The following is a 20,138-nucleotide window of genomic DNA, read 5'->3' on the forward strand; positions in this document are numbered from 1 at the left end:
TGTGTTTCATCCTGTTCTTTGCCACTGCATCTGCTTGTCGTAGCTTTGCATCAGCCTGAGACTGGAAGGGAAGAGGAGATTCAGGCAGCTTGAACCCGAGGGGCCTACCGAACAGCACATCTGCAGGCGCCATACCAGTTGAGCAGTGAGGCGTGGCACGGTAGTTGCGGAGGAACGCGTACGGAGTCTGTTTCCATGGGCGACCTTCAACGTTGGCAGCACGTATGGTCTTTTCAAGGGTACGCATGAAGCGTTCAGGCTCAGCATTGGCCTGAGGCCACATCTAAGTTATCTTGCTATGCCTGAAACCCAAGTATGTAGCAAAGTCTGCATATTCCGAGCTTTGGAAGGGTGGGCCGTTGTCAGTTTTGACCTCCAGTGGAATTCCCAGTGTAGAGAACATTTTGTCGAGTTTAGGGATCGTGGCTCTGGCTGACGTGGACTGCAGAATCTCTACCTCTGGATACCTGGAGTATTCATCGATGACCACCAAAAGGTAATCACCAGAAGGGAATGGACCACAGAAGTCCACACCAACTTTTTCCTGTGGTGACGATGGTAGCTCAGACATGCGGAGAGGTTCTTGTGTGTGATTAGGCACAACAGCCTGACATAGGATGCAGCCAGCTATCATGGTTTCTACTTGTCTGTCAATGCCAGGGAACCAGACTTTCTCTCTGATCAACTTCTTAGTTTTGACCACCCCCTGATGGCCTTCATGTGCCAGTGACAAAGCCCTGATTTGTAACGAATGAGGGACAACGATCCTCATGCCTCGTAGCACAGTGTCATCCATCGCGGTCAGTTAGTTCATCGTTGATTTTCCTGAATGACATGGGAAAACGAATTTAGTCACTGTAATAGGCTAGCTACATTGAACGAGATGTAGCCGAGTTAGCTAGGCTACAACCCGCATAATGTTAGTTACACTGTAGTCTCCCTCGCCAGGCTCCCTTCAGCTACCCTGTAGCAGCTAGATGTGAAACTCAGTTGCGGGGTAGGTTGATTCATCTCCCTCTTCCCCTCCCCTTGCCTTCCCTCCTCCACTCATATTTTCTAAGACCCGCTCTGACCCCTCCCTCACCTCCCTCCCTGGAACAGTTTGGTCTGGCGCAGGTTGAGCCGGTGGCTATATGGAATTCCACAGTTAGCTAAACCTGTCTGAATTGGATCACATTCTTCAAACCCATATGTATTTTTATCCATTAAAACTCATAAAATGGTCCCTCCCCCCTGAATATTTGGTCACATGCTCAATTTTGTTTATCTTTCCTAGAAACAAGGGGTAACTACCCCGGTCTCCCTTACCCAGTTAAAATGCAAACATTGTTTTCACATTATTATTGTCATCCTTTAGCCGAGCGGTTAGTGATGTCGCCTTGTGGTGCAGTACACCTCGTATCGAATCCCGCACCGGGCAAGAAAATAACCGGTTACATCAGTAAAAAGTAATAATTGAATAAAATGCAAACATTTGTTGAAAATGTAGCCTAGTTCCTATGTCTTTTCCCCATGGCTGCTCTAGGTCATGATGTGTGATTTCATTTTTGCCTTTTGTCATTTCAGGGTGTAATGCACGAGTGGGGTTATTAACCCATTCCCCTGTTCGATTGAAAGGACACTGGCCACCGATACTGCGAATTTTTCGCAAATATCGGTTCTTGTCCGCAGCAGCCAACGTAGCGACATAGTTAGCCATTTAAACCGTGTTCAAACTTGCCGGCTTCTATCCCCCTCTAGCTCCCCCCGCTCTAACGTTCGAACGCGGAAGTGCCGTGGTCTATACATAAAAAAACTATTGAACAGGCAGACAAAGAACAATCAAGACAAAATAAAAACATGACAATACACCAGAAAACCAATCTCAAAAGTTATAAGTACAATCTGATCTATTTAAAACAGTGGATATAAATAGCAATCTGGCCTGTATGATAACAACATAATGAATATAGATTTAATCGATTCAGCAACAATAAATTCGGGGGGTAGCTCTGGAACCGCCCCAGCCGGGGTGCGAACCCGTTCTCCCGTTCCGCAAGCGACAACGTTAACCAGCCGACTAAAGGGTCCGACCCGTTAGTTAAGGGCTACCGAGTATCTTCATCCGTGATCGTTACAATATAATTAGTAAACTGATCTGAAACATCAGTAAATAACAATCTGACCTAAACTATGACAACAGCTATAAAAATCAATCTGGCCTATTCCATGGCAAGGATTATAAATTACACACAGTCTACGGTCATGTTGCACCTGGGCTGGTTCCAGCCAGAACCCTAGGCTGCTCCTGACTAAGACAAATATAGTAACTACTCTACATTTAAACTTTGTCAGTGGAACTAGACGGTTTTTTATTAGACAGCCGCTGTGCCGCAGCAATATTAGCCCCCGTGACAGACTGAGCGCCGGGGTTACAGATTTTGTCTCCACTCAATAACGTTGTCCCTAAAGCTTTTGTAGAAAAATAAAAAAACAAATGTCCATGTCACCTCCCGGGCTCCGCAGTTCTCACGGAAACGTTTTCTTCTTCTTCTTCTTTTAAATGGGCTGTATTTTTATAATGTCGACCAATGGTAGGAACCATATCCATACGCACGGAAGAAGGGGGGACTTCCTGTCAGAACGCACGCTGGACGGATAAACGCCTTCGCGGCGGTAAGTTAAAGTGCGCGGCTCGCATCGTTAACCACGCCGTAACATGCTTTGGCGTGAAATGATGCGGTTTTTACACAAAAGGGACGATCGCTTATAGTTGGATGGGCGAGACGGCAAGCGCTGTTGCTAGCTGATGCAGTCAGGCGACTTAGCCCAGTGCCTGGTTTTTACGGAAGGTTAGCGTTTAGCTTTATGATGCGTTCGCATGGAGTCCGGTGTTACGAGAATTTTCTGACGCCGCTTGGCGCTAGGCGAGGTTAGGTTAGACTAACTCTACCCCCCTAACCGTTACCCCCTTGACGCCAAGGGTAGTCGCATTCTTCGGGGGGGGGGTCGGACAATTCTACGGCAGACGGCAAACCAGAAGTCATTGTGGATGAAAGCAAGACGGTAAAATCAGACGACACATTACACGTCATGCTTTGGGCGTCGTATCGTGACTCGCAGCTCAGCTGTTTGTTTTGGTGACATTTACGGAGTAGCGGTATTCATTTGTTAGATAACAGCGTTGATGGGAAAGGAGGCATCGCATAGGCTAATGCTATAAAGCAGTGTTTCTCAACCGGGGGTCCGCGGACCCCTAGTGGTCCGTGGTGTAATTGCAAGGGGTCCGTGAAAATAAAATATCTTTAAAAAAAAGATCCTATGACATTTATAGAAATAGGATTATTTTACTCAAATGTGACTGAGACCTTTATCTACCTAAACTATAAAGGGTAACAGGACTTTTTTCTCTAATTACATCTGTTTCACAAGTGTAATTTATTGTATTTTAATAAGAGATCTCGCTCCCGTTTGCAGTGTTAAAAGTTACTGCATAAAAATTCTGTTACATATATCTGAAAGTTACTGAATACATATTCTGTTTTGTTACATATATCTGAAAGTTACTGCATAAGAGTTCTGTTTTGTTAACTATATCTAAGTTACAACTGAAAGCTCTTATTTTTGCCCCAAAGAGTGAATAAATGCTATAATGCAATTTAAAATGCAGTTTCTACTGTTTCTATCAAATTGCAACCCCTCTCCCCCAAGATCAGGTGGAGGGGTCCTCAGGGTAGATCAAAAATACGCAGGGGGTCCAGGACCCCAAAAAGGTTGAGAACCACTGTTAATGATATGTGCCAGTGGTTCTCAGTCCGGTCCACGGGGACATCCAAAGCTGCTGGTTTTCTGTTCTTTCAACCCACTTGGTTCATTACATCTACTCGTTCAAGTTGTAATACCCCAATGATTGGAGGCTTGAACAACAGGTTAATATAACGAATTGCCTGGTAGAGTAGAAAACCCAGCAGTACTCGGGGTTCCTGAGGACCGGATTGAGAACCACTGTCATATGCAACGTATTTTCTGAGCGTGCATTGGTGTGAAACTTCGTGAGCTCCCTACCGTGCGCCCGTTTGTGAATTCAAGTCATGATCTGCCTGTTATCATTCCAGGTCAGTTAAAAGGGGGGATGGACTTTACTGAGTGCTACAGCGACACCGTGTCCATTGTTGCTGCAGCTGCTCGTTCGGGATGCAGAGCTCAAGTGCAGAAGCTGATCCGCAGAGGCTTCAGTGTGAAGAGCAGAGATAACCGTGGGTGGAATGCTCTCCACGAGGCGGCAGCCGCTGGCAGCAAGGACTGTGTGCGAGAAATTTTGTCTGCTGCCGGTAAGCGAGGATACAAAATGCAGAGTAAACGTTATAGATGATCTGGTCGAAGATTACCAGCCTAAAAGTCCCCCTCTGAATTGGTACCTCCTATCACATTGAGTGTCATTTTTGTCCATCCTTTGGCAAACCACAGCCTACCCTCAGAATGACCCTGATCCATGTGCAGTGTTTTAGATCCCCTTTTCTCTCAGTTTTTATCGTATCTAAACAAGCCAGTTGCCTGATTTCATGCTGCTTTGCTTTTGCCTTCATGACTGCCAGCAGCAGGCTGCTCCCGCAGCAGTCGTGCTTATGTGAACTCTTTGACACATGAGGGCGAGTCTGCATTTTACCTGGCTGCACAGCGTGGACACCTATCTGTGGTTAAGCTTCTGCTGAAAGCACACGCCAATGTTGACCAGCCAACCAATGACCTGTCCTGTCCTCTGTATGCAGGTAAAAACACCACGTGTTTAAGACACACATTGCTGTAATGATAATAATAATAATTTTATTTATATAGCACCTTTCTAAAACAATGTTACAAAGTGCTTCATAAAAATAAAAACAGATAAAACCAGACAAGGCAGGAATAACAGTAAGATCAAATAAGAGTAAAAATAAAAACAGTAAAAATAAAAACAAATATCAAACATTTGTAAAAGCTTTCATAAAAAGAAAAGTTTTAAGACGAGATTTAAAAGAAGCTAGAGACTTAGTTCGTCTTAGCTCAGCAGGAAGAGCGTTCCATAGTGTGGGGGCTCTAACAGCAAAAGCCCGATCACCTTTTGTAACCAACCAAGACCTGGGAATAACTAGCAGGGCTCCATCTGCAGACCTTAATAGTCGAGGGGAGCATACCAAGTCAATAAATCACAAATGTATAAAGGAGCAATACCATTTAAATAAACCCTTAAAAGTGAGCAGTAAAATTTTAAAATCAATTGGAAATATAACAAGGAGCCAGTGTAGGGAGGCAAGCACAGGAGTGATATGGTTATGCCTCCTTGTCCCTGTAATGAGCCGAGCGGCAGCATTTTGTACTGCAGACTGTGGAGTGAGCCCTTGCTGATACCAGAATAAAGTGCATTACAGTAGTCGAGAAAAGATAAAAGCGTGTACATCTTTTTGCAAATCGGCAATGATAACAATGATCTAATTTTGGAGATTAGCTTGAGTTGGAAAAAGCATGACTGAACAACATGCTTAATTTGATTGTCAAAACTGAGGTTAGCATCAAATATTACCCCAAGATTCCTAGCAGCCTGTGTAAGACTACCTGACAGACCACCAAGATTAGTAGCAAACGGACTGATGAAATTTTTGTTACCGAACAGAATGACCTCAGACTTATCGTCATTAAATTTAAGAACATTTTTGGACATCCAGAATTTAATTTCGGTAAGTCAAGCTTTGAGATTTAATAGGGTGCTGGGATCAGTGGGTTTTAGTGGCATGTATAACTGAGTGTCGTCAGCATAAAAATGGTAGAGCACATCTTGATTTTGAATGACCTGGCCAAGGGGCAGCATGTATATAGAGAAGAGAAGGGGACCAAGAACTGGGCCTTGAGGGACACCACAACTCAGCTGAGCCACTGAGGAGGTAGAGTTACCCAGAACAACAGAAAAAATTCTGTTGGTGAGGTAAGAGTGTAATAAGTAAAGAGCCAAGCCCTTGACGCCAACCCAAGTCTCTAAGCAATGTAGGAGGATGTTGTGATCAACCGTGTCAAAGGCAGCACTTAAGTCCAAAAGAGCTAAAATTGAGCAGTCCCCTCTGTCTGCATTCAGTAGTAGATCATTAGTGACCTTAAGTAGAGCTGTCTCAGTACTATGAAGTGGTGAAATCACCTGAGAAGAAATTACTCTCTCCAGAGCCTTAGATAAAAAAGACAGTTTGGAGATTGGCTTGTAGTTACTTAGGGACAGGGGGTCTAAATTAAGTTTCTTCAGCAATGGATGAATGATGGCATGCTTAAAACTGTCTGAAAAAGAACTGGAGGCCAGAGAATTATTAAGAATTTGAAGAATAACAGGGCTGATACTGGAAAATACCTCCTTGAGTAGCTTAGTGGGAATGATATCTAGGATGCAGGAGGAGGAGCTCATACTGGAGACTGTAGTCTCCAACACTGAAATTGTAATTGGTTGAAATTGGGTGAAAGAGGCAGAATTGACATGGGGAATGGAACAAAAAGAGCCTGGCTGGATTTGGGAACTAATATTCTCCACCTTGTTTACAAAACGAGTGAGAAATTTTTCAGACAACTCAACATCAGGTTCAAAAAGAGAAGTGGAGGGACCATTAATGACAGAATCAATTACCCCGAAGAGAACTTCAGGATTGTGGGTTATTTCTCAATATTAGTTCAGAGAAGTATGCTGATCTCACATCCTTAACTGCCTTTTGGTAAATTAACATTTGGTTGTTAAGGGTGTTATGTGTTATCTGTATTGCTGTATTATTTATTCATTGTTGATGACTTACCAACAGCTGTGGATGGTGGACACAAAGAGATTGTGGAATACCTGGTCAGTAAAGGCGCGGAGGTTAATGGAACGCACACTGCTTCATGTTGGACCTGCCTTCATCAAGCTGTTTACAAGGTAATAATGGAACCCGTATCCACAGATCTTTAACTGCCACCGTGTGAAAAATGTATCCCTTTCAGAAATACTGACTTATCTTGTACTTCCCAAGGGTTACATTGAAATTGTGCACATACTTGTTAGTGTATGTCACCTTGAGGCCCTTGATGACCACAAAATCACCCCGCTTTTTGTGGCTGCACAGTATGGACAGCAAAAATGCCTGGAAATTCTCATTGATGCAGGTAAAAAGCTTTTATTTTCTCATATGTCTGTTTATGCGAGTGAAGAGATTCTAGTATTTAAAATAATTGTTTTTGGGAAAAAAAAGTGCTCATGCCCCAAAATATGTAATGGTTAAACCCCACACATTCCGATTAACCTGACTGGATTGGATCACACTGGAGCATTGTGTCTCCCCTACTATGTCTCCTTTTCTATTTTCCCACTATCTAAACACAGAATACGGACACTGGAAAAGGTGAATTGATTTTCCACTCCCCTTAAAGAGTAAATCTTGCAAATTGATAAACTATCACAATAATTAATTGTGTGTATGATATGGTTTCCACTGCAGGTGCTAATGTGAATGCACAGGCAGCTGATCTGGCCACACCACTCATGATTGCATCCCAGGAGGGTCATGTTGGTTGTGTGGCGCTTCTGTTGGACCACGGCGCAGACCCAAACCTAACTTGTAGTTGTGACTGGCCGCAGTTGCCCATTCATGCCGCGGCCGAGTTTGGCCATATCGGGTGATAATCTATTGGTATCTTTTGACAAAACACTACAGGACTCCTAATTTGAATGTCAAGCATGCAAAAAAGCAGGTCTTGCTCACAGGCTTTAAAATGTACTTTTAATATAACTGTGCATGTGATTATTAGCAATTTGTAGAATATTTCATGATTTTATTCTCCATTTGATTTTGGCATACCAGTATCCTTAATAGGCTGATAGCTGTTACGGACCGTGTCTGCGACCGCGGCTTAGGCATGGTGAGTCCACTGTATTTGGCTGTGAGGAAGCAAAGCAAGAGTGTCGAGCTACTTTTGAGAGAGGGTTACAGCTCAGATGCCCAGGACTGCACACACATCCTGGGCCTCCGTTCACCACTTTCATTTGCCTTGTTTCTTACATCTGATGAGCCATACAGGTTTGTAAATGAGCATATTTAATAGCCTTACTAATCCCTAAACACATTTATAAACTAAAAGTTAATGTGTTTTATATTAGTTTCCCCTAATGGGGATTAAAATCTGTTTCAGTGAATCAGTGAGGTTGCTGATAGCTGCAGGAGCAACTCTGAGCGAAGATGATTTGATGTATGCCTTGTCCACGGAGAAAACTGACCTACTGCAACTGATACTGCAGCACAGGTGGATCCCTCGACCAGATTGGAAGAGGGGTACCATTTCTTCACCAGAGCATGCAAAAAGGACTGTGTTAAAGCTGCAGGAACTGAGGGAGCTGATGTGTGTGGCGCTCAGTGAGGTGCATTTTGCCGCCTGCTGGCTGCCCCTGCTTCTACAGGCAGGACTTGAGCCTTCTTTACTACTTCAGCCCAACATGTAAGTCTCTGTCACGCTCTCAAATTCTTTCTCTCCCACACTCTCTTTCTTTCTCTCTGAGGGATTGACAGTTGACCATACTTGATGAGTTGCTTGTCAACACTTTTGCAGGCTGGAGGAGGCAGACGGTGGGGTGCTGAATTACCTACTGGAGTTTGTGAACTGGTCAACTCTTTCTCCTTCTCTGAAACTTATTCTGCACCAGAGAAAGGAGGAGAAGACATGGACACCGCATGCACATTTTGGTATAGTATTAGATTTATAATGTAGATTGAGGATATCAATTTACAGCAGTTCCTTTCAAAAGTAAGAAATCAAATCTGCTCTGTATCTGACACATTATTTGAGATTAAAATTTGAGTGAGAGACCGAAGCACAAACAGTCCACTTTTAATCCATGGTGGTCATAATGTTTTGGCTCCAAACAATTATGACCACTCACAATTCAACCGAATAATTTTGATCATTTTCAAACAAGGGCACATGTCAAGGTCTGGGTAGATTAGATGGTAAGCGAACAATAAGTTCTCGTAGTCAACGTGTAGGATGCAGAAGTAAAGACTTGAGCAACTTTGACAAGGGCCAAATCATTCTAGCCAGGTGACTGGGTCAGAGTATCTCTGAAACAGCAAGGCTTGTGGGTTGCTCCCGGTCAGTAGTGGTGAGTACCTATCAACAGTGGTCTAACGTGGGACAAGCCACAAACCGGCGACAGGGTGTTGGGCACTCAAGGCTCATCGATGGGTGAGGGCAATGAAGGCTATCCCGTCTGGTCCAAACCAACAGAAGGTCCACTGTGGCACAAGTCAGAGAAAAATTTAATGACATTTACTGGAGGAATGTGTCACAACACAGTGCATTGCACCCTGTTGTGTATGGAGCTGCGTAGTCACAGACCGGTAAGAGTGCCTATGATGACCCATGTCCACTATTGAAAGTGCCTACAAATAGTCCGCGGTGGCGTAGCGGTCTAAGCATCGGTTTGGTGTCGATGCAGTTGCCCACTGGGGACTGGGGTTCGCGCCACGGTCTCGTCAGATCCGACTATGGCCGGACTCGATGAAGCAGCAATCATTGGCAACGCTGTCTTCGGGAGGGGGGCGGAGTCGGCTTGTGTTCGTCATGTGAATGCGTCTCTGTGTGTGTCGGAAAAACAGTGGTTCGGCTTGGATTCGCCTTGTCACGAAAGTGGGGAGGCGCTTTCCTTCAAGACTGCCGGCCGGAGAGATGCAGTTGGCGAACGCATGCAATACGAGGGTGGGTGTTTGAATTAAAATAGCGATCAATTGGCCACTCAATTGGGAGAAAAAAGGGAAAAATCAGAAATAAATTAAAAAAAAAAAGAAAGTGCCTACAATGGGCATGCAAGTAGCGGAAGAAGGTCACCCAGTCCAATGAGTCCTGTTTTCTTTAAGATCACGTGGATGGCCGTTTAAGTGTATGCCGTTTACCTGGGGAAGTGCTGGCACCAGGATGTACTGTGGGAAGACAAGCCGGTGAAGGGAGTGTGCAACGCTGGGCAACGGTGTACTGGGAAACTGAGTCTGGCCATTCATGTGGATGTCAATTTAACATGTGCTGCCTACCTAAATGTCATTGCAGACCAGGTACACCCCAGAGAATTGCCTCATGGCAATGGTATTACCAATGGCAATGGTAATATCATGGCAGCAGTATTCCCTGATGGCAGTTGCCTCTTTCAGCAGGGCAACACTCTCTGCCACACTGCACATATTGTTCGGGAATGGTTTGAGGAACATGGTGACGTATTCAGGGTATTGCCCTGTCCACCAAATTCTCCAGATCTCAATCCAATTGAGCATATGCGGGATGTGCTGGACCGACAAGTCCGATCCAGAGTGGCTCCACCTCACAACTTACAGGACTTAAAGGATCTGCTGCTAATGTTTTGGTGCCAGATACCACAAGACAACTTCAGGGGTCTTGTTGCAGTCCATGCCTCGGCAGGTCAGCGCGGTTTTGGCAGCACACGGAGGACCAACAGCATATTAGGCACATGGTTATGTTTTGGCTCATCAGTATATGGTTGCCAATCACCTCAATGCAATGATTGCATTAAAGCTACAAAACACTGTTTCCTCTTAAAGGTGGCTTCCTTGAAGCACGATATAATGAACAGAGGCCACTAAAAGGTACTGACTAACACAAAGTATATGATACATGACCGCTCACCCTCTCCCCTATTAAGAGATTTCTGGATTCAGAAACACAGGAGCTGGGCCAGCTGAGTTGTTTTAGTTGTTGGTTGATGCGTAATCAATACAAGAGTTTGCACACACTCGCAGTCCTCCGCATCTTGCAATCGTGGCATAGTTTGTTGATATCTACTGAGGGCATTCAAAAATGGCAGCTGTAGCAAGTGTGTTATACTATATCAGCTGCCTTTCTACTGAATTTTCAGGTGTTTGTTTTGCTGATAGAGATCAGGACTAAAGAGGAATTGCAGATTATGGCTTTTCCTGGGCTGAACAGTTTGCTTATTTTTAGGTTAACCCACAATTTTTCTTTTTCACAACTTAAATTTTTGCACTTGCCATACCTAATATTTTTGCTGTTCTTATTAGTATATTTTTCTATTCTTTCAACTTACAGATTACATTTTTTGTGCCATAGAGAGTTGTCTTTGGTTTATGCCTTTTTGCTCCATGAGACACTTACTGCTCTTTTATGGATGTAAAGTCAAACACCTGAGAAAAAAACACACGTAAATCATCTTTTTCATTTACTTTTAAAACTGAACAAGGAATGCAGAAACTGCTGTTCCTCTAACAAGACTAGGTCAAAACCTAGTATATGGCTAGACCATGTATGGTCAGTGTTCGAAATGGTGGCCAATTCGTTAGAGGGGTCGTGGTTACGTGTATAATGGGAATGCCTGGATATATATTTTTTTTAATGTAATACCATACAAGCTACCATATGCCTTCTCCAATACATGTGGAGTTGCCAGTCGCATCTTTTCACCTGACAGTGAGGAGTTTCACCAAGGGGACGTAGCGTGTGGGAGGATCACGCTATTCCCCCCAGTTCCCTCTCCCCCCTGAACAGCCCCCCCCCCCCACCGATCAGAGGAGGCGCTAGTGCAGCAGCCAGAACACTTAACCCACATCTGGCTTCCCACCCGCAGACATGTCCAATTGTGTCTGCAGGAACGCCTGACCAAGCAGGAGGTAACACAGGGATTCGAACCGGTGATCCTGGTGTTGGTAGGCAATGGAATAGACTGCTATGCTACGCAGACACCCCCAATGCCTGGATATTTATGTAGTGGTCCCAGTAATATTTGTTAATTAAAGTAATTATTATTATTCTAATTTGTTAACTCCCCCTCTTTTACCTGTTTCTAGCTACGGATATCTCTTGTTTTTCTAAGATTGTATTGTTTTGTCGGAGTGATTGTTATTTGGAGTGCTTTAATTGTCTGCTCTACGTCATGCCTCTTGGCACATGGAGAGCTCCTTTCTCTCCTACTTGCTCTAAGCTGGACTGTTAGTGTGTAACCCAGGGGTCGGGAACCTTTTTGACTGGGAGAGCCATAAAAGCCAAATATTTCTAAATATATTTCATTGAGAGCCATATAGTATTTTTAACGTATAATAAATTAAATATGTCTTACTTTTAATGCGACTTCTGGTGCTGCATGGTTTTGCTGATGGCCTTGTCGTCTGGTTCATACGTGGTGAGGTTGAGCTTCATGCAGGCGTTGAGGCTTCCATCAGTTAAACGTGAGCGTAGGTTGGTCTTAATGTTCCTCATATGCGAGAAAGACTGTTCACATGCATATGTAGAGCCAAACATGGTCAATACGGCAATACTCACACGCTGCATTGTGTGGTATGTCACAGGAAGCTCGTTCCAAGTTTTAAGAATCAGCTGGTCTTCAGGTTGAAGATTTTTAATTTCTGTCCACTTGTGTTCCCTCACCAGCTCTGCTCGCTGTCGCGCAAGACTTTCCAACTCTCCATTAAGTGACTTGAACTTACTCATCCACATGTCTGATGCCTTCAGGTCAGCAACTTCCAGCTCAAAGTCTCCGATAGAGACCCCGGGGATGCATGTCAGGTCGATTTTGTCCACTGCACACTCATGTGGATGAGTGATGAACTTGAAAAGACCAGTGCGCGCACGAAATTCTCCAAAACGTGCTTTGAATGACTGCAGGAGATTGAACGTAAAGCCAGCTAGCTGCTGGAGATCCAGATGTTGAGTGGAGTCACTTGCTAAGCATGCATCTCTAAATTGTTGCAGTCTTTCAAAGTGCAGAAGACGACCTGTTTCAATGTCCCTGAGAAAGACTTCCAGCTTGCTTTCAAATGCAAACACTGCTTGTTGAAGGGATGAGATTGTATTTCCAATACCTTGCATTTTCACATTGAGCTGGTTCAGATGGCCAGTTATGTCCACGAGATAGTGAAACTGCAGGAGCCAGTCAGTGTTGTCTAGCTCAGGATGCTTGACGCCTTTCATTTCAAGAAAAGTCCGGATTTCACTCAGGCAAGCTGCAAAACGGCTGAGCACCTTCCCCCTTGACAACCAACGCACGTTGCTGTGTAAAAGCAGACCGGGATAATGATTCCCAACTTCTTCTAACAGAGCTTTAAACTGGCGATCATTTAAAGCTCGGGCAACAATAAAGTTGACCACTCGAATGACCAGAGACATCACCTCGCCAAGCTCCTGGCCACACGTCTGAGCGCAAAGCGCCTCCTGGTGCAGGATGCAATGAAAACTTAGGATGGCTCTCTTTTCATGTTCACGGAGAAGCGCTACAAATCCTTTGTTCTTCCCCAACATACAGGGTGCACCATCAGTACAGACAGAAATAAGTTTATCCATCGGTAGTTTTTTTTCTTTAGCAAACTCCATGAAAGACATGAATAAATCCTCTCCTCTTGTTGTCCCTTTCATTGGCAAAACAGCCAAGCTTTCCTCACGCAGTGTGTCACCTGCAGCATACCTGGCAATGATACTGCACTGAGATAGATGGCTAACGTCTGTTGACTCATCTAACGCGAGAGAAAAGTATGTCCCGGCGTTTATGTCCTTAATTTGTGTTTCCTCGACTTGATTTGCCATCATGATGCTACGATCGTGCACAGTTCTTGCTGACAGGGGCATGTCTTTTATTCGTTTGATTATCTTGTCTTTATTTGGGAAGTCATCAAACAGTTCATTGGCCACATCAAGCATGAATGTTTTGGCATACTCGCCATCTGTGAATGACTTTCCATTCCTTACTATTGCCAAAGCCCCCGCAAAGCTAGCGGAATTCCCGTCACCTTGCTTGGTCCACACACGTAGTTGCTGCTGACTCGTCTGCACTCTCCGCTGTAGCTCCTCGCATGCCCTTTTCCTGCTGTCCCCCGCTGGATATTTCGATGCAAATGAAGCATGGTGCGTATCGAAGTGCCGCTTTATATTTGACCGTTTCATCGATGCAATTTTATCATTGCATATTAGACATACCGCAGATCCTGCTCTCTCCACAAATGCAAATTCCTCTGTCCACGCAGCCTGGAATGCACGGTAATCATCGTCTTTTTTTCTTTTCGCCATCTTTTCCGTTACAAGGGTTGAAGCGGATAAACTAGTTGGCTATCTGATAAAATTGATTTCTTCACCTTTACAATGACCCGGACATGCTCGCGAGCCATTGGTTCCCGACCCGACCCACGGGTGACCCGTGAAATTTATCTTCAAAACTAATTTCTGTTTACTTTAAAATGACACAGTATTATTAAGAAATATCACAAGTATTTTAAAATCAGTTACAAACTGATTTTTTTGAAAAAAAAATAATTTTCAACTCAAAATTGTCTGGGAGCCATATGCCGTCACCGGAAGAGCCATATATGGCTCGCGAGCCATAGGTTCCCGACCGCTGGTGTAACCAGATGTGGAAAGAGCAGCAAAATATCCCGTTCTTAGCGTTTCAGTAGTATCCATGAGCGGCAATATATTCTTCTTTGTTTTTCTTCTTTAGGTTTACTTATTGTCAGTTGGCATAGAACGATTTGGTACATTACCGCTACCAACTGGAATAGAGAGTGGACCAGAATGTGTTTACTAAAAAAACAAAAAAAGAAAAAAAAAACATCTCAATTAAAGGTTTCTGAGTGACTAAACGCCTCTCTCAGCAGCTGCTGCACACCTCCAGAAACACCCACAACTCCCAGAAATGTCCTTGCTGCATCTACAAATATGCCAGTTCTCTCAGATTTTCTTTCTACTCGCATCAGTGCAGTTAATTATCATTATCAAAAAGGCCAAAATTTTCATCTGGTCCTCGCAAAAGCATGCTTCCGGACTGACTTTTCTTCCTTAGCTTATCTCACATCATTCTCGTTGTTTCTCTCCATTCTTTTAGCAGATTCAGCATATGACAGTCCCTTTTCTGCTCTCATCTTATTCACTTTCTCTTCCTTACTTCTTTTTGGACACTGTGCTGACCTCGTATCATGATTCGTATCATGATTTCCTTTGCAGTGCAGGCACTTTGCTTGTGCTTTCTCAACTGTACAATTTTCCACATTACAGTTGTCCGCATCTCCCAAATCTTCTGACGCCATTACATACTGTAGCCATATGTCCATATTCTTGACAGCAAAAACAGCTGAGAGGAGCTCTCTCATATGGCCTCACCCTGTAACTCACATAATCAAGGTACACTCTTCCTGGCAATTCCCCTTCAACTCCCCTTCTTAGTCAGTCTAACAGTGGGGAGGAGCAAGATGACTGCAAGCAAGTTTAGTGTTCTGACAGCTTTTTTTAGTTTATTGTTTGATGTTGAATTTTTTTTAGATACGGGGCCCAATTTGCTGCATGATACAAAAGTTTCCATTGGGCCGCATGATGTATACGTTTTGTCATTTTATAATGGTGGCTTGAAATATTTTGGTTTCGGGAGAGACTCGTTGTTTAGAACCTTCATTCATCTTTACCTCCACAAGACTACTTATGGATGGAGGTCGATTATAGGAAAACATCAAGTGGATGGTCATCACTGTTTGCTTTTATTGGTAAATATTCACAGATGTCCAGGGTCGACAGCCAGTCAGACAACCGGGTTGGATTCAGAGGTGTGGGAAGGTCGGGCATGTCGGCGCAACAACCCAGTATTACAGATTGCTGTGAGAATGGGCAAGGCTGATCATTTGGGTGCCGGTGCAGTGGGAGGCAATCACCTGAGGAGAGGAAGAAATGACAGGGGGGATAGACCTGCAATGTCAACAGTGAGGGATCATTCGGTCAGGAGACCTGCTGACAATAAAACGGATTCATCCCCTCAAAAAGAGGCTATTAATTATAACTTGAAGATATTCACTACTAGAGGACTCCATATTATGCATCTCAATATCAGAACCCTTCTTCCAAAATAGAGGAAATTATACAGATGGTATCGAGCTGTAAATTGGGGATTCTATGTTTTGAAGGGCTTGATGGGTCTGTGAATGAGTCTGAAATCAAAATAGAAAATTATTCAGTTACTAGAAGAGATATAAGCTGGAGAGGTGGAGGAGTGTGTATGTATGTTAGGGCTGATATTGGTTTCAATGTAAGCTGTGGTTTGCTCCAGGACGAGAGAGTGGCAATTCGGATTGATGTCCTACTACCTTAAACTAAACCCATTATTGTTGGTAACTGCTATAGGTTTGTGATTGCAAACATTCCCTAATCCTCTGTGAATAGTACACATGGCCATTGTAACTGTAATTACTAATGCCTGTATTTACATATGAAACTGATCATTGGTTTCGGTCATTATGCAGCTGTATTGTTTATAAGGACGGGGATACCTGCAGTCAGTTTAGACTAAGAGGTCACTTAGATGAGTGATGAAACGTATCTGTCAATAAACGTTGTGTCCAGATGAACTGGACACAACGTTTATTTTCTGTGCATGTGACAAATAAAGTAGTTGAACTTGAGCTTGAATTTGAACTGATTCAACCTTCTTTGGTTTTCTTACCTGGATTATTGAGCATGCATAAAGACAAAACTTAGAGTAGTTGTCAGCAACTTCTGAATGAAAGCTGTTTCTCTCCTTCTCACTTTATTTTGTTCTCCCTCTTTCTTTCCTCCCTCCCTCTAGAGTGTGTCCCCTGCCTATCTCACCTCTGCAGACTAAAGGTCAGAGAGATTTTGGGGTCGGACGTACTGATGAGGACCGATGTTGTCCAGCAGCTCCCTGTACCTGTCAATCTATACAGCTACATCCAGTTCACAGATATCCAACAAACGTCCTACACACACTCACCGCATCCACCCGTGTCACAACGAATACAAGGATACCGCAGCACACATAAACACAGACATGTTCTATAAAATGGATCACTGATATAGACTACTGTTATCTCACATTGTCTGTCTATTACCCTGATATATGACTCAGAATGATACACATTTGCATTTTGCACTTATGTATTATATAAATGCAATTACGAGCGAAATAAACACCAGAGATGCTTTGCTACAAGCAGAAACTGCGGGCGCTACTCAAGATGTTGCAAGTTACTCCTCTTGATGGCATTCCTTGGTGGAAGGGCGGTCGGAGTATTCGCATTGCGGTGAACCCTTCTGCATCTTCAGCAGGTATCTCAGGGTCACAAGCGGTTCGCCCCTTAGCCTGTACGCCTTGCCTGAGTCGGGCAGCAAAGACCAAATTAGCCTTCACCTGCAGGAGTGTTCCAACTGTGGGCTCTCATCAACCGCAACCATCTTGAGCTGGTCTCAGCTGCCATGGCTGTCTCACCAGTAAATATGCTTGTGCTATTTTTATGTGTTTTTTGTCGGATTGTTGTGTCTTTATCACGTTTATCTTATTGTGTTTCTTATTATATACGTTTATCGATTTGATTCCACATTTCGCTCCCTGGGGTGTTATTATTTATTTTTCGTGCTATTTGTTTGCATGTTACTGTGTTTTATGATCACAAGCTTCTCCAAACAAATTGTCCGTAGTGGGATTAATAAAGTTGTTTGTACTGTATGTCTTTTGAATGCAACATTTGGTGTCTGTCCCTCTCTCTGATTTGGTCGTTTATTTTTATTCATGTCTGTAGCCGCAACTATTTAAATGGCAGTGGGGGATTATAAAAGTTTCATTGTTGGACTGCTCTTATCAAGCTGACCCTGCACCTGCCTCCTCTCTCCTGCACACATGCCATATGTATTCTGTTATTGATAGATTGAAGTCTTTATGTATTTGAAGTCCAACTCAGAGAGTGATTATTTTTACTATTATTTAATCGTTGACACACAAAAAAAAAACACCGATTCCAGCGACAGCTTGACAACGCCGAAGGTAAATGGATCCATTCGTGATTGGCTGAAACCCTCGTCACGACGGCGGAGCTACTTGAGATCTGATTGGCCGGTGTCGCCTCCGTCGGGTTTCGTACACTGACAGGCGGAAGTAGCGACAGGCGAAACAAGGACTCCGGGTTTTGGGTTCATCACTACGCCAAAAAAAACCCAAAACAAACAAAAACAAAAAAAACAACCTCAAAATCGAAATGCAAGCTAATCGAGCCGTGTAAAGCGCAGGGGAAGACATGTCTTGATGTATACCATAGGTGAGTGTTTTAAATGCTGGCTTTTCTGTGCGTGTGCATTGTGGGGGGGTTATCGGCTACGTGTCGGGGGTGGTGGTGGTGGTGGTGGGGGGGCTAGCTCGTTTGACGCCAGCTTCTGATTCATCTGCCAACGCCGGCGCCTTTGTTTACGTTGGGAATAACAGGCGACTACGGTTGTCCCTATCTTAGTCACACATTTGATGGCACGGAGGCGGCGTTAGCCTCGTCGGCGCCTCGCAGCAGCAGGTTGGTCTAGTTGGCTAACGCGAGCGGCCCCCCCTCCTCCTCCTCCTCCTCCTCTTCCTCCTCCTGCTAAGGCTTCAGTCATGATATACGTTGACCCAGAACGTTTGTTTCTGCATGCGATGCACCAAAACGGAGCCTCTGTGGACAGACGCGGCATGGTAGCCACTCCGTGGACGGATGGCCTGTTTGTGGGGTTTGCCTGCAGAAGCGCTCCGAGAGCCTCTGTTTATACTAGTCCGTCGTCTTGCCTTGCAAGGGCACGGCGTCAAGCATCGGTGCCCAGCAAACAAACGAAGCCGTTGATGGGCGAATACTCGCGAAATGAACACGCCGACTGAACCGAGCCAGCGTGAACTTCGCGCAGTGGCGCCCCCCAAGGGGGGGCCAGGGCCGCCCTGATACTATCCCTGGCCCCCCCGCTGCCCCCCCCCACGAGTCGCATATGCAGAATATGCTTCTGATTATGCATAATATGCGTCTATCTGATGTTTTGCATTAGGTGCTGTTCATTTAAATCAATAATGTATATTTTTCTTAACTCTCATATTGACAGTTTTCTACTAGCCTATACAGTACACTACAACAGCAGCATAGAATTCCCGAAATTCAGTCATGGCTTTTGGTTTTGGTGTGCCACCCCAAGATTTTCAGTGGCCCCATTTGGCCCTCCCCCTATGAAACATTTCTGGGGGCGCCACTGTGAACTTGACGCTGACGTTGCCGGTGTGCGAAAACTGCTGCGGTCCTTCCCCACTGAAAACACTCGCTGTGAATAACTTAACTGTGAAATAAACACTTAATATGTTGCCGTGGCGTTCCTCTGATTTACAGCTGAGCCCAGCGTTTGGGAGACAACTACTCCATACATCATCCGGGTGAGGCAGTCAAGCAGCATGCAGCCCATATATAGAAGAGACGCGGGAGTCTGGCACCAAACAAGAATTCTTCTATACAAGAATCTGCTCATTAAATGGAGGACCAAACAACAGAGTCTGCAGGTGCTTTGTCATGCATTTACATGCTGGACATTACTCTAGACGTATACACTTCCAATGTACATCTCTGTGTAGATTCATATCAGTCATTCAGGAATATACAAATATCAAACCGATGTAAGAACATGCATTGGACTGTCACTGTGGATTTGATTAGATGGTGGACAGCGAAACCTTTTCAGATGGAAAGTCACAGTCTGGTGAATGATCTTTGTTTTGATAGATTTACAGCACTGTTGTCAGACCTGACTGTTGACCTTGTTGTTAACACGTTTACAAGAGGGGAAAGGTTCACGTCATCCGATTTAGAGTGTGGGTTGGAATATGGAGCAGTTGGCCACACTGTTTTACAGTATATGTAACAGGAGCAATCGGCGTAAAGCTAATGGCCTACAGATTCATAAAATGCGTGTACATATCCAGGGAATCTGCTCAGCATAAACTTAACAATGTTGCACTACATAATACAGTTTTTTACTTGTTTTATTTTTCATTCCTCATATAACTGATAACCACTGCTTTAACAAATTTCTGTGCCAGCTGGGTCTTTGGTCACTTCTACTGTTACTATGTTTTAAACCTCATTCCCTCACTTGCTATTGACATCTTAGTGTTCAGCTCAACCCTTCTTTTAACCTCGTGAACTCCATTTCAACTTTAGAGAAGATTTTAAGCTTTTTTGGGGGGGAGGGGGTCATCAGTAATTTTGCCTCCTACGCCATCCTTCACTTCTCCCATAGGACTTGTTTACTGTCATGGTGTCAGCAGTGTCTTCTTGAGAATATTCTTTTTGTGTCTGGTTGTTCCATGTGAGGGATGCTAAGCGAGCCCTTTAGCTGGCATTTTA

At 44.2% G+C, this 20,138-nt stretch overlaps 2 protein-coding genes across 4 annotated transcripts in view; both read left to right on the top strand.

The window, feature by feature from the left end:
• The first annotated feature begins 2,641 nt into the window (after window positions 1-2,641).
• Window positions 2,642-17,462, top strand: LOC130127732 (ankyrin repeat and SOCS box protein 3-like). Of its 3 annotated transcripts, none has more exons than XM_056297452.1 (10): window positions 2,642-2,655; window positions 4,095-4,310; window positions 4,575-4,748; window positions 6,789-6,901; window positions 6,996-7,128; window positions 7,461-7,638; window positions 7,824-8,039; window positions 8,152-8,454; window positions 8,566-8,699; window positions 16,568-17,462. In XM_056297452.1, exons 2-10 carry the CDS (start codon window positions 4,112-4,114, stop codon window positions 16,798-16,800), a joined length of 1,683 nt encoding a protein of 560 aa, XP_056153427.1. In that variant the 5' UTR covers window positions 2,642-2,655; window positions 4,095-4,111; the 3' UTR covers window positions 16,801-17,462. The 3 variants fall into 3 exon arrangements, with proteins under 3 accessions (XP_056153427.1, XP_056153429.1, XP_056153428.1); XM_056297454.1 differs by having other exon boundaries at window positions 4,578-4,748; XM_056297453.1 differs by having other exon boundaries at window positions 2,646-3,045.
• Window positions 17,463-18,026: 564 nt separating this feature from the next.
• The window catches only part of abca5 (ATP-binding cassette, sub-family A (ABC1), member 5), a 38,382-nt gene continuing 36,270 nt past the window's right edge, over window positions 18,027-20,138 (top strand). The window contains exons 1-2 of the mRNA XM_056297223.1: window positions 18,027-18,050; window positions 19,128-19,294. Coding sequence (XP_056153198.1) covers window positions 18,038-18,050; window positions 19,128-19,294 — 180 coding nt within the window. The 5' untranslated portion in view covers window positions 18,027-18,037. The remainder of the gene's footprint in view (window positions 18,051-19,127; window positions 19,295-20,138) is intronic.

This window comes from Lampris incognitus, chromosome 17 (assembly GCF_029633865.1).
Source record: "Lampris incognitus isolate fLamInc1 chromosome 17, fLamInc1.hap2, whole genome shotgun sequence".
Lineage (NCBI taxonomy): Eukaryota > Metazoa > Chordata > Actinopteri > Lampriformes > Lampridae > Lampris > Lampris incognitus.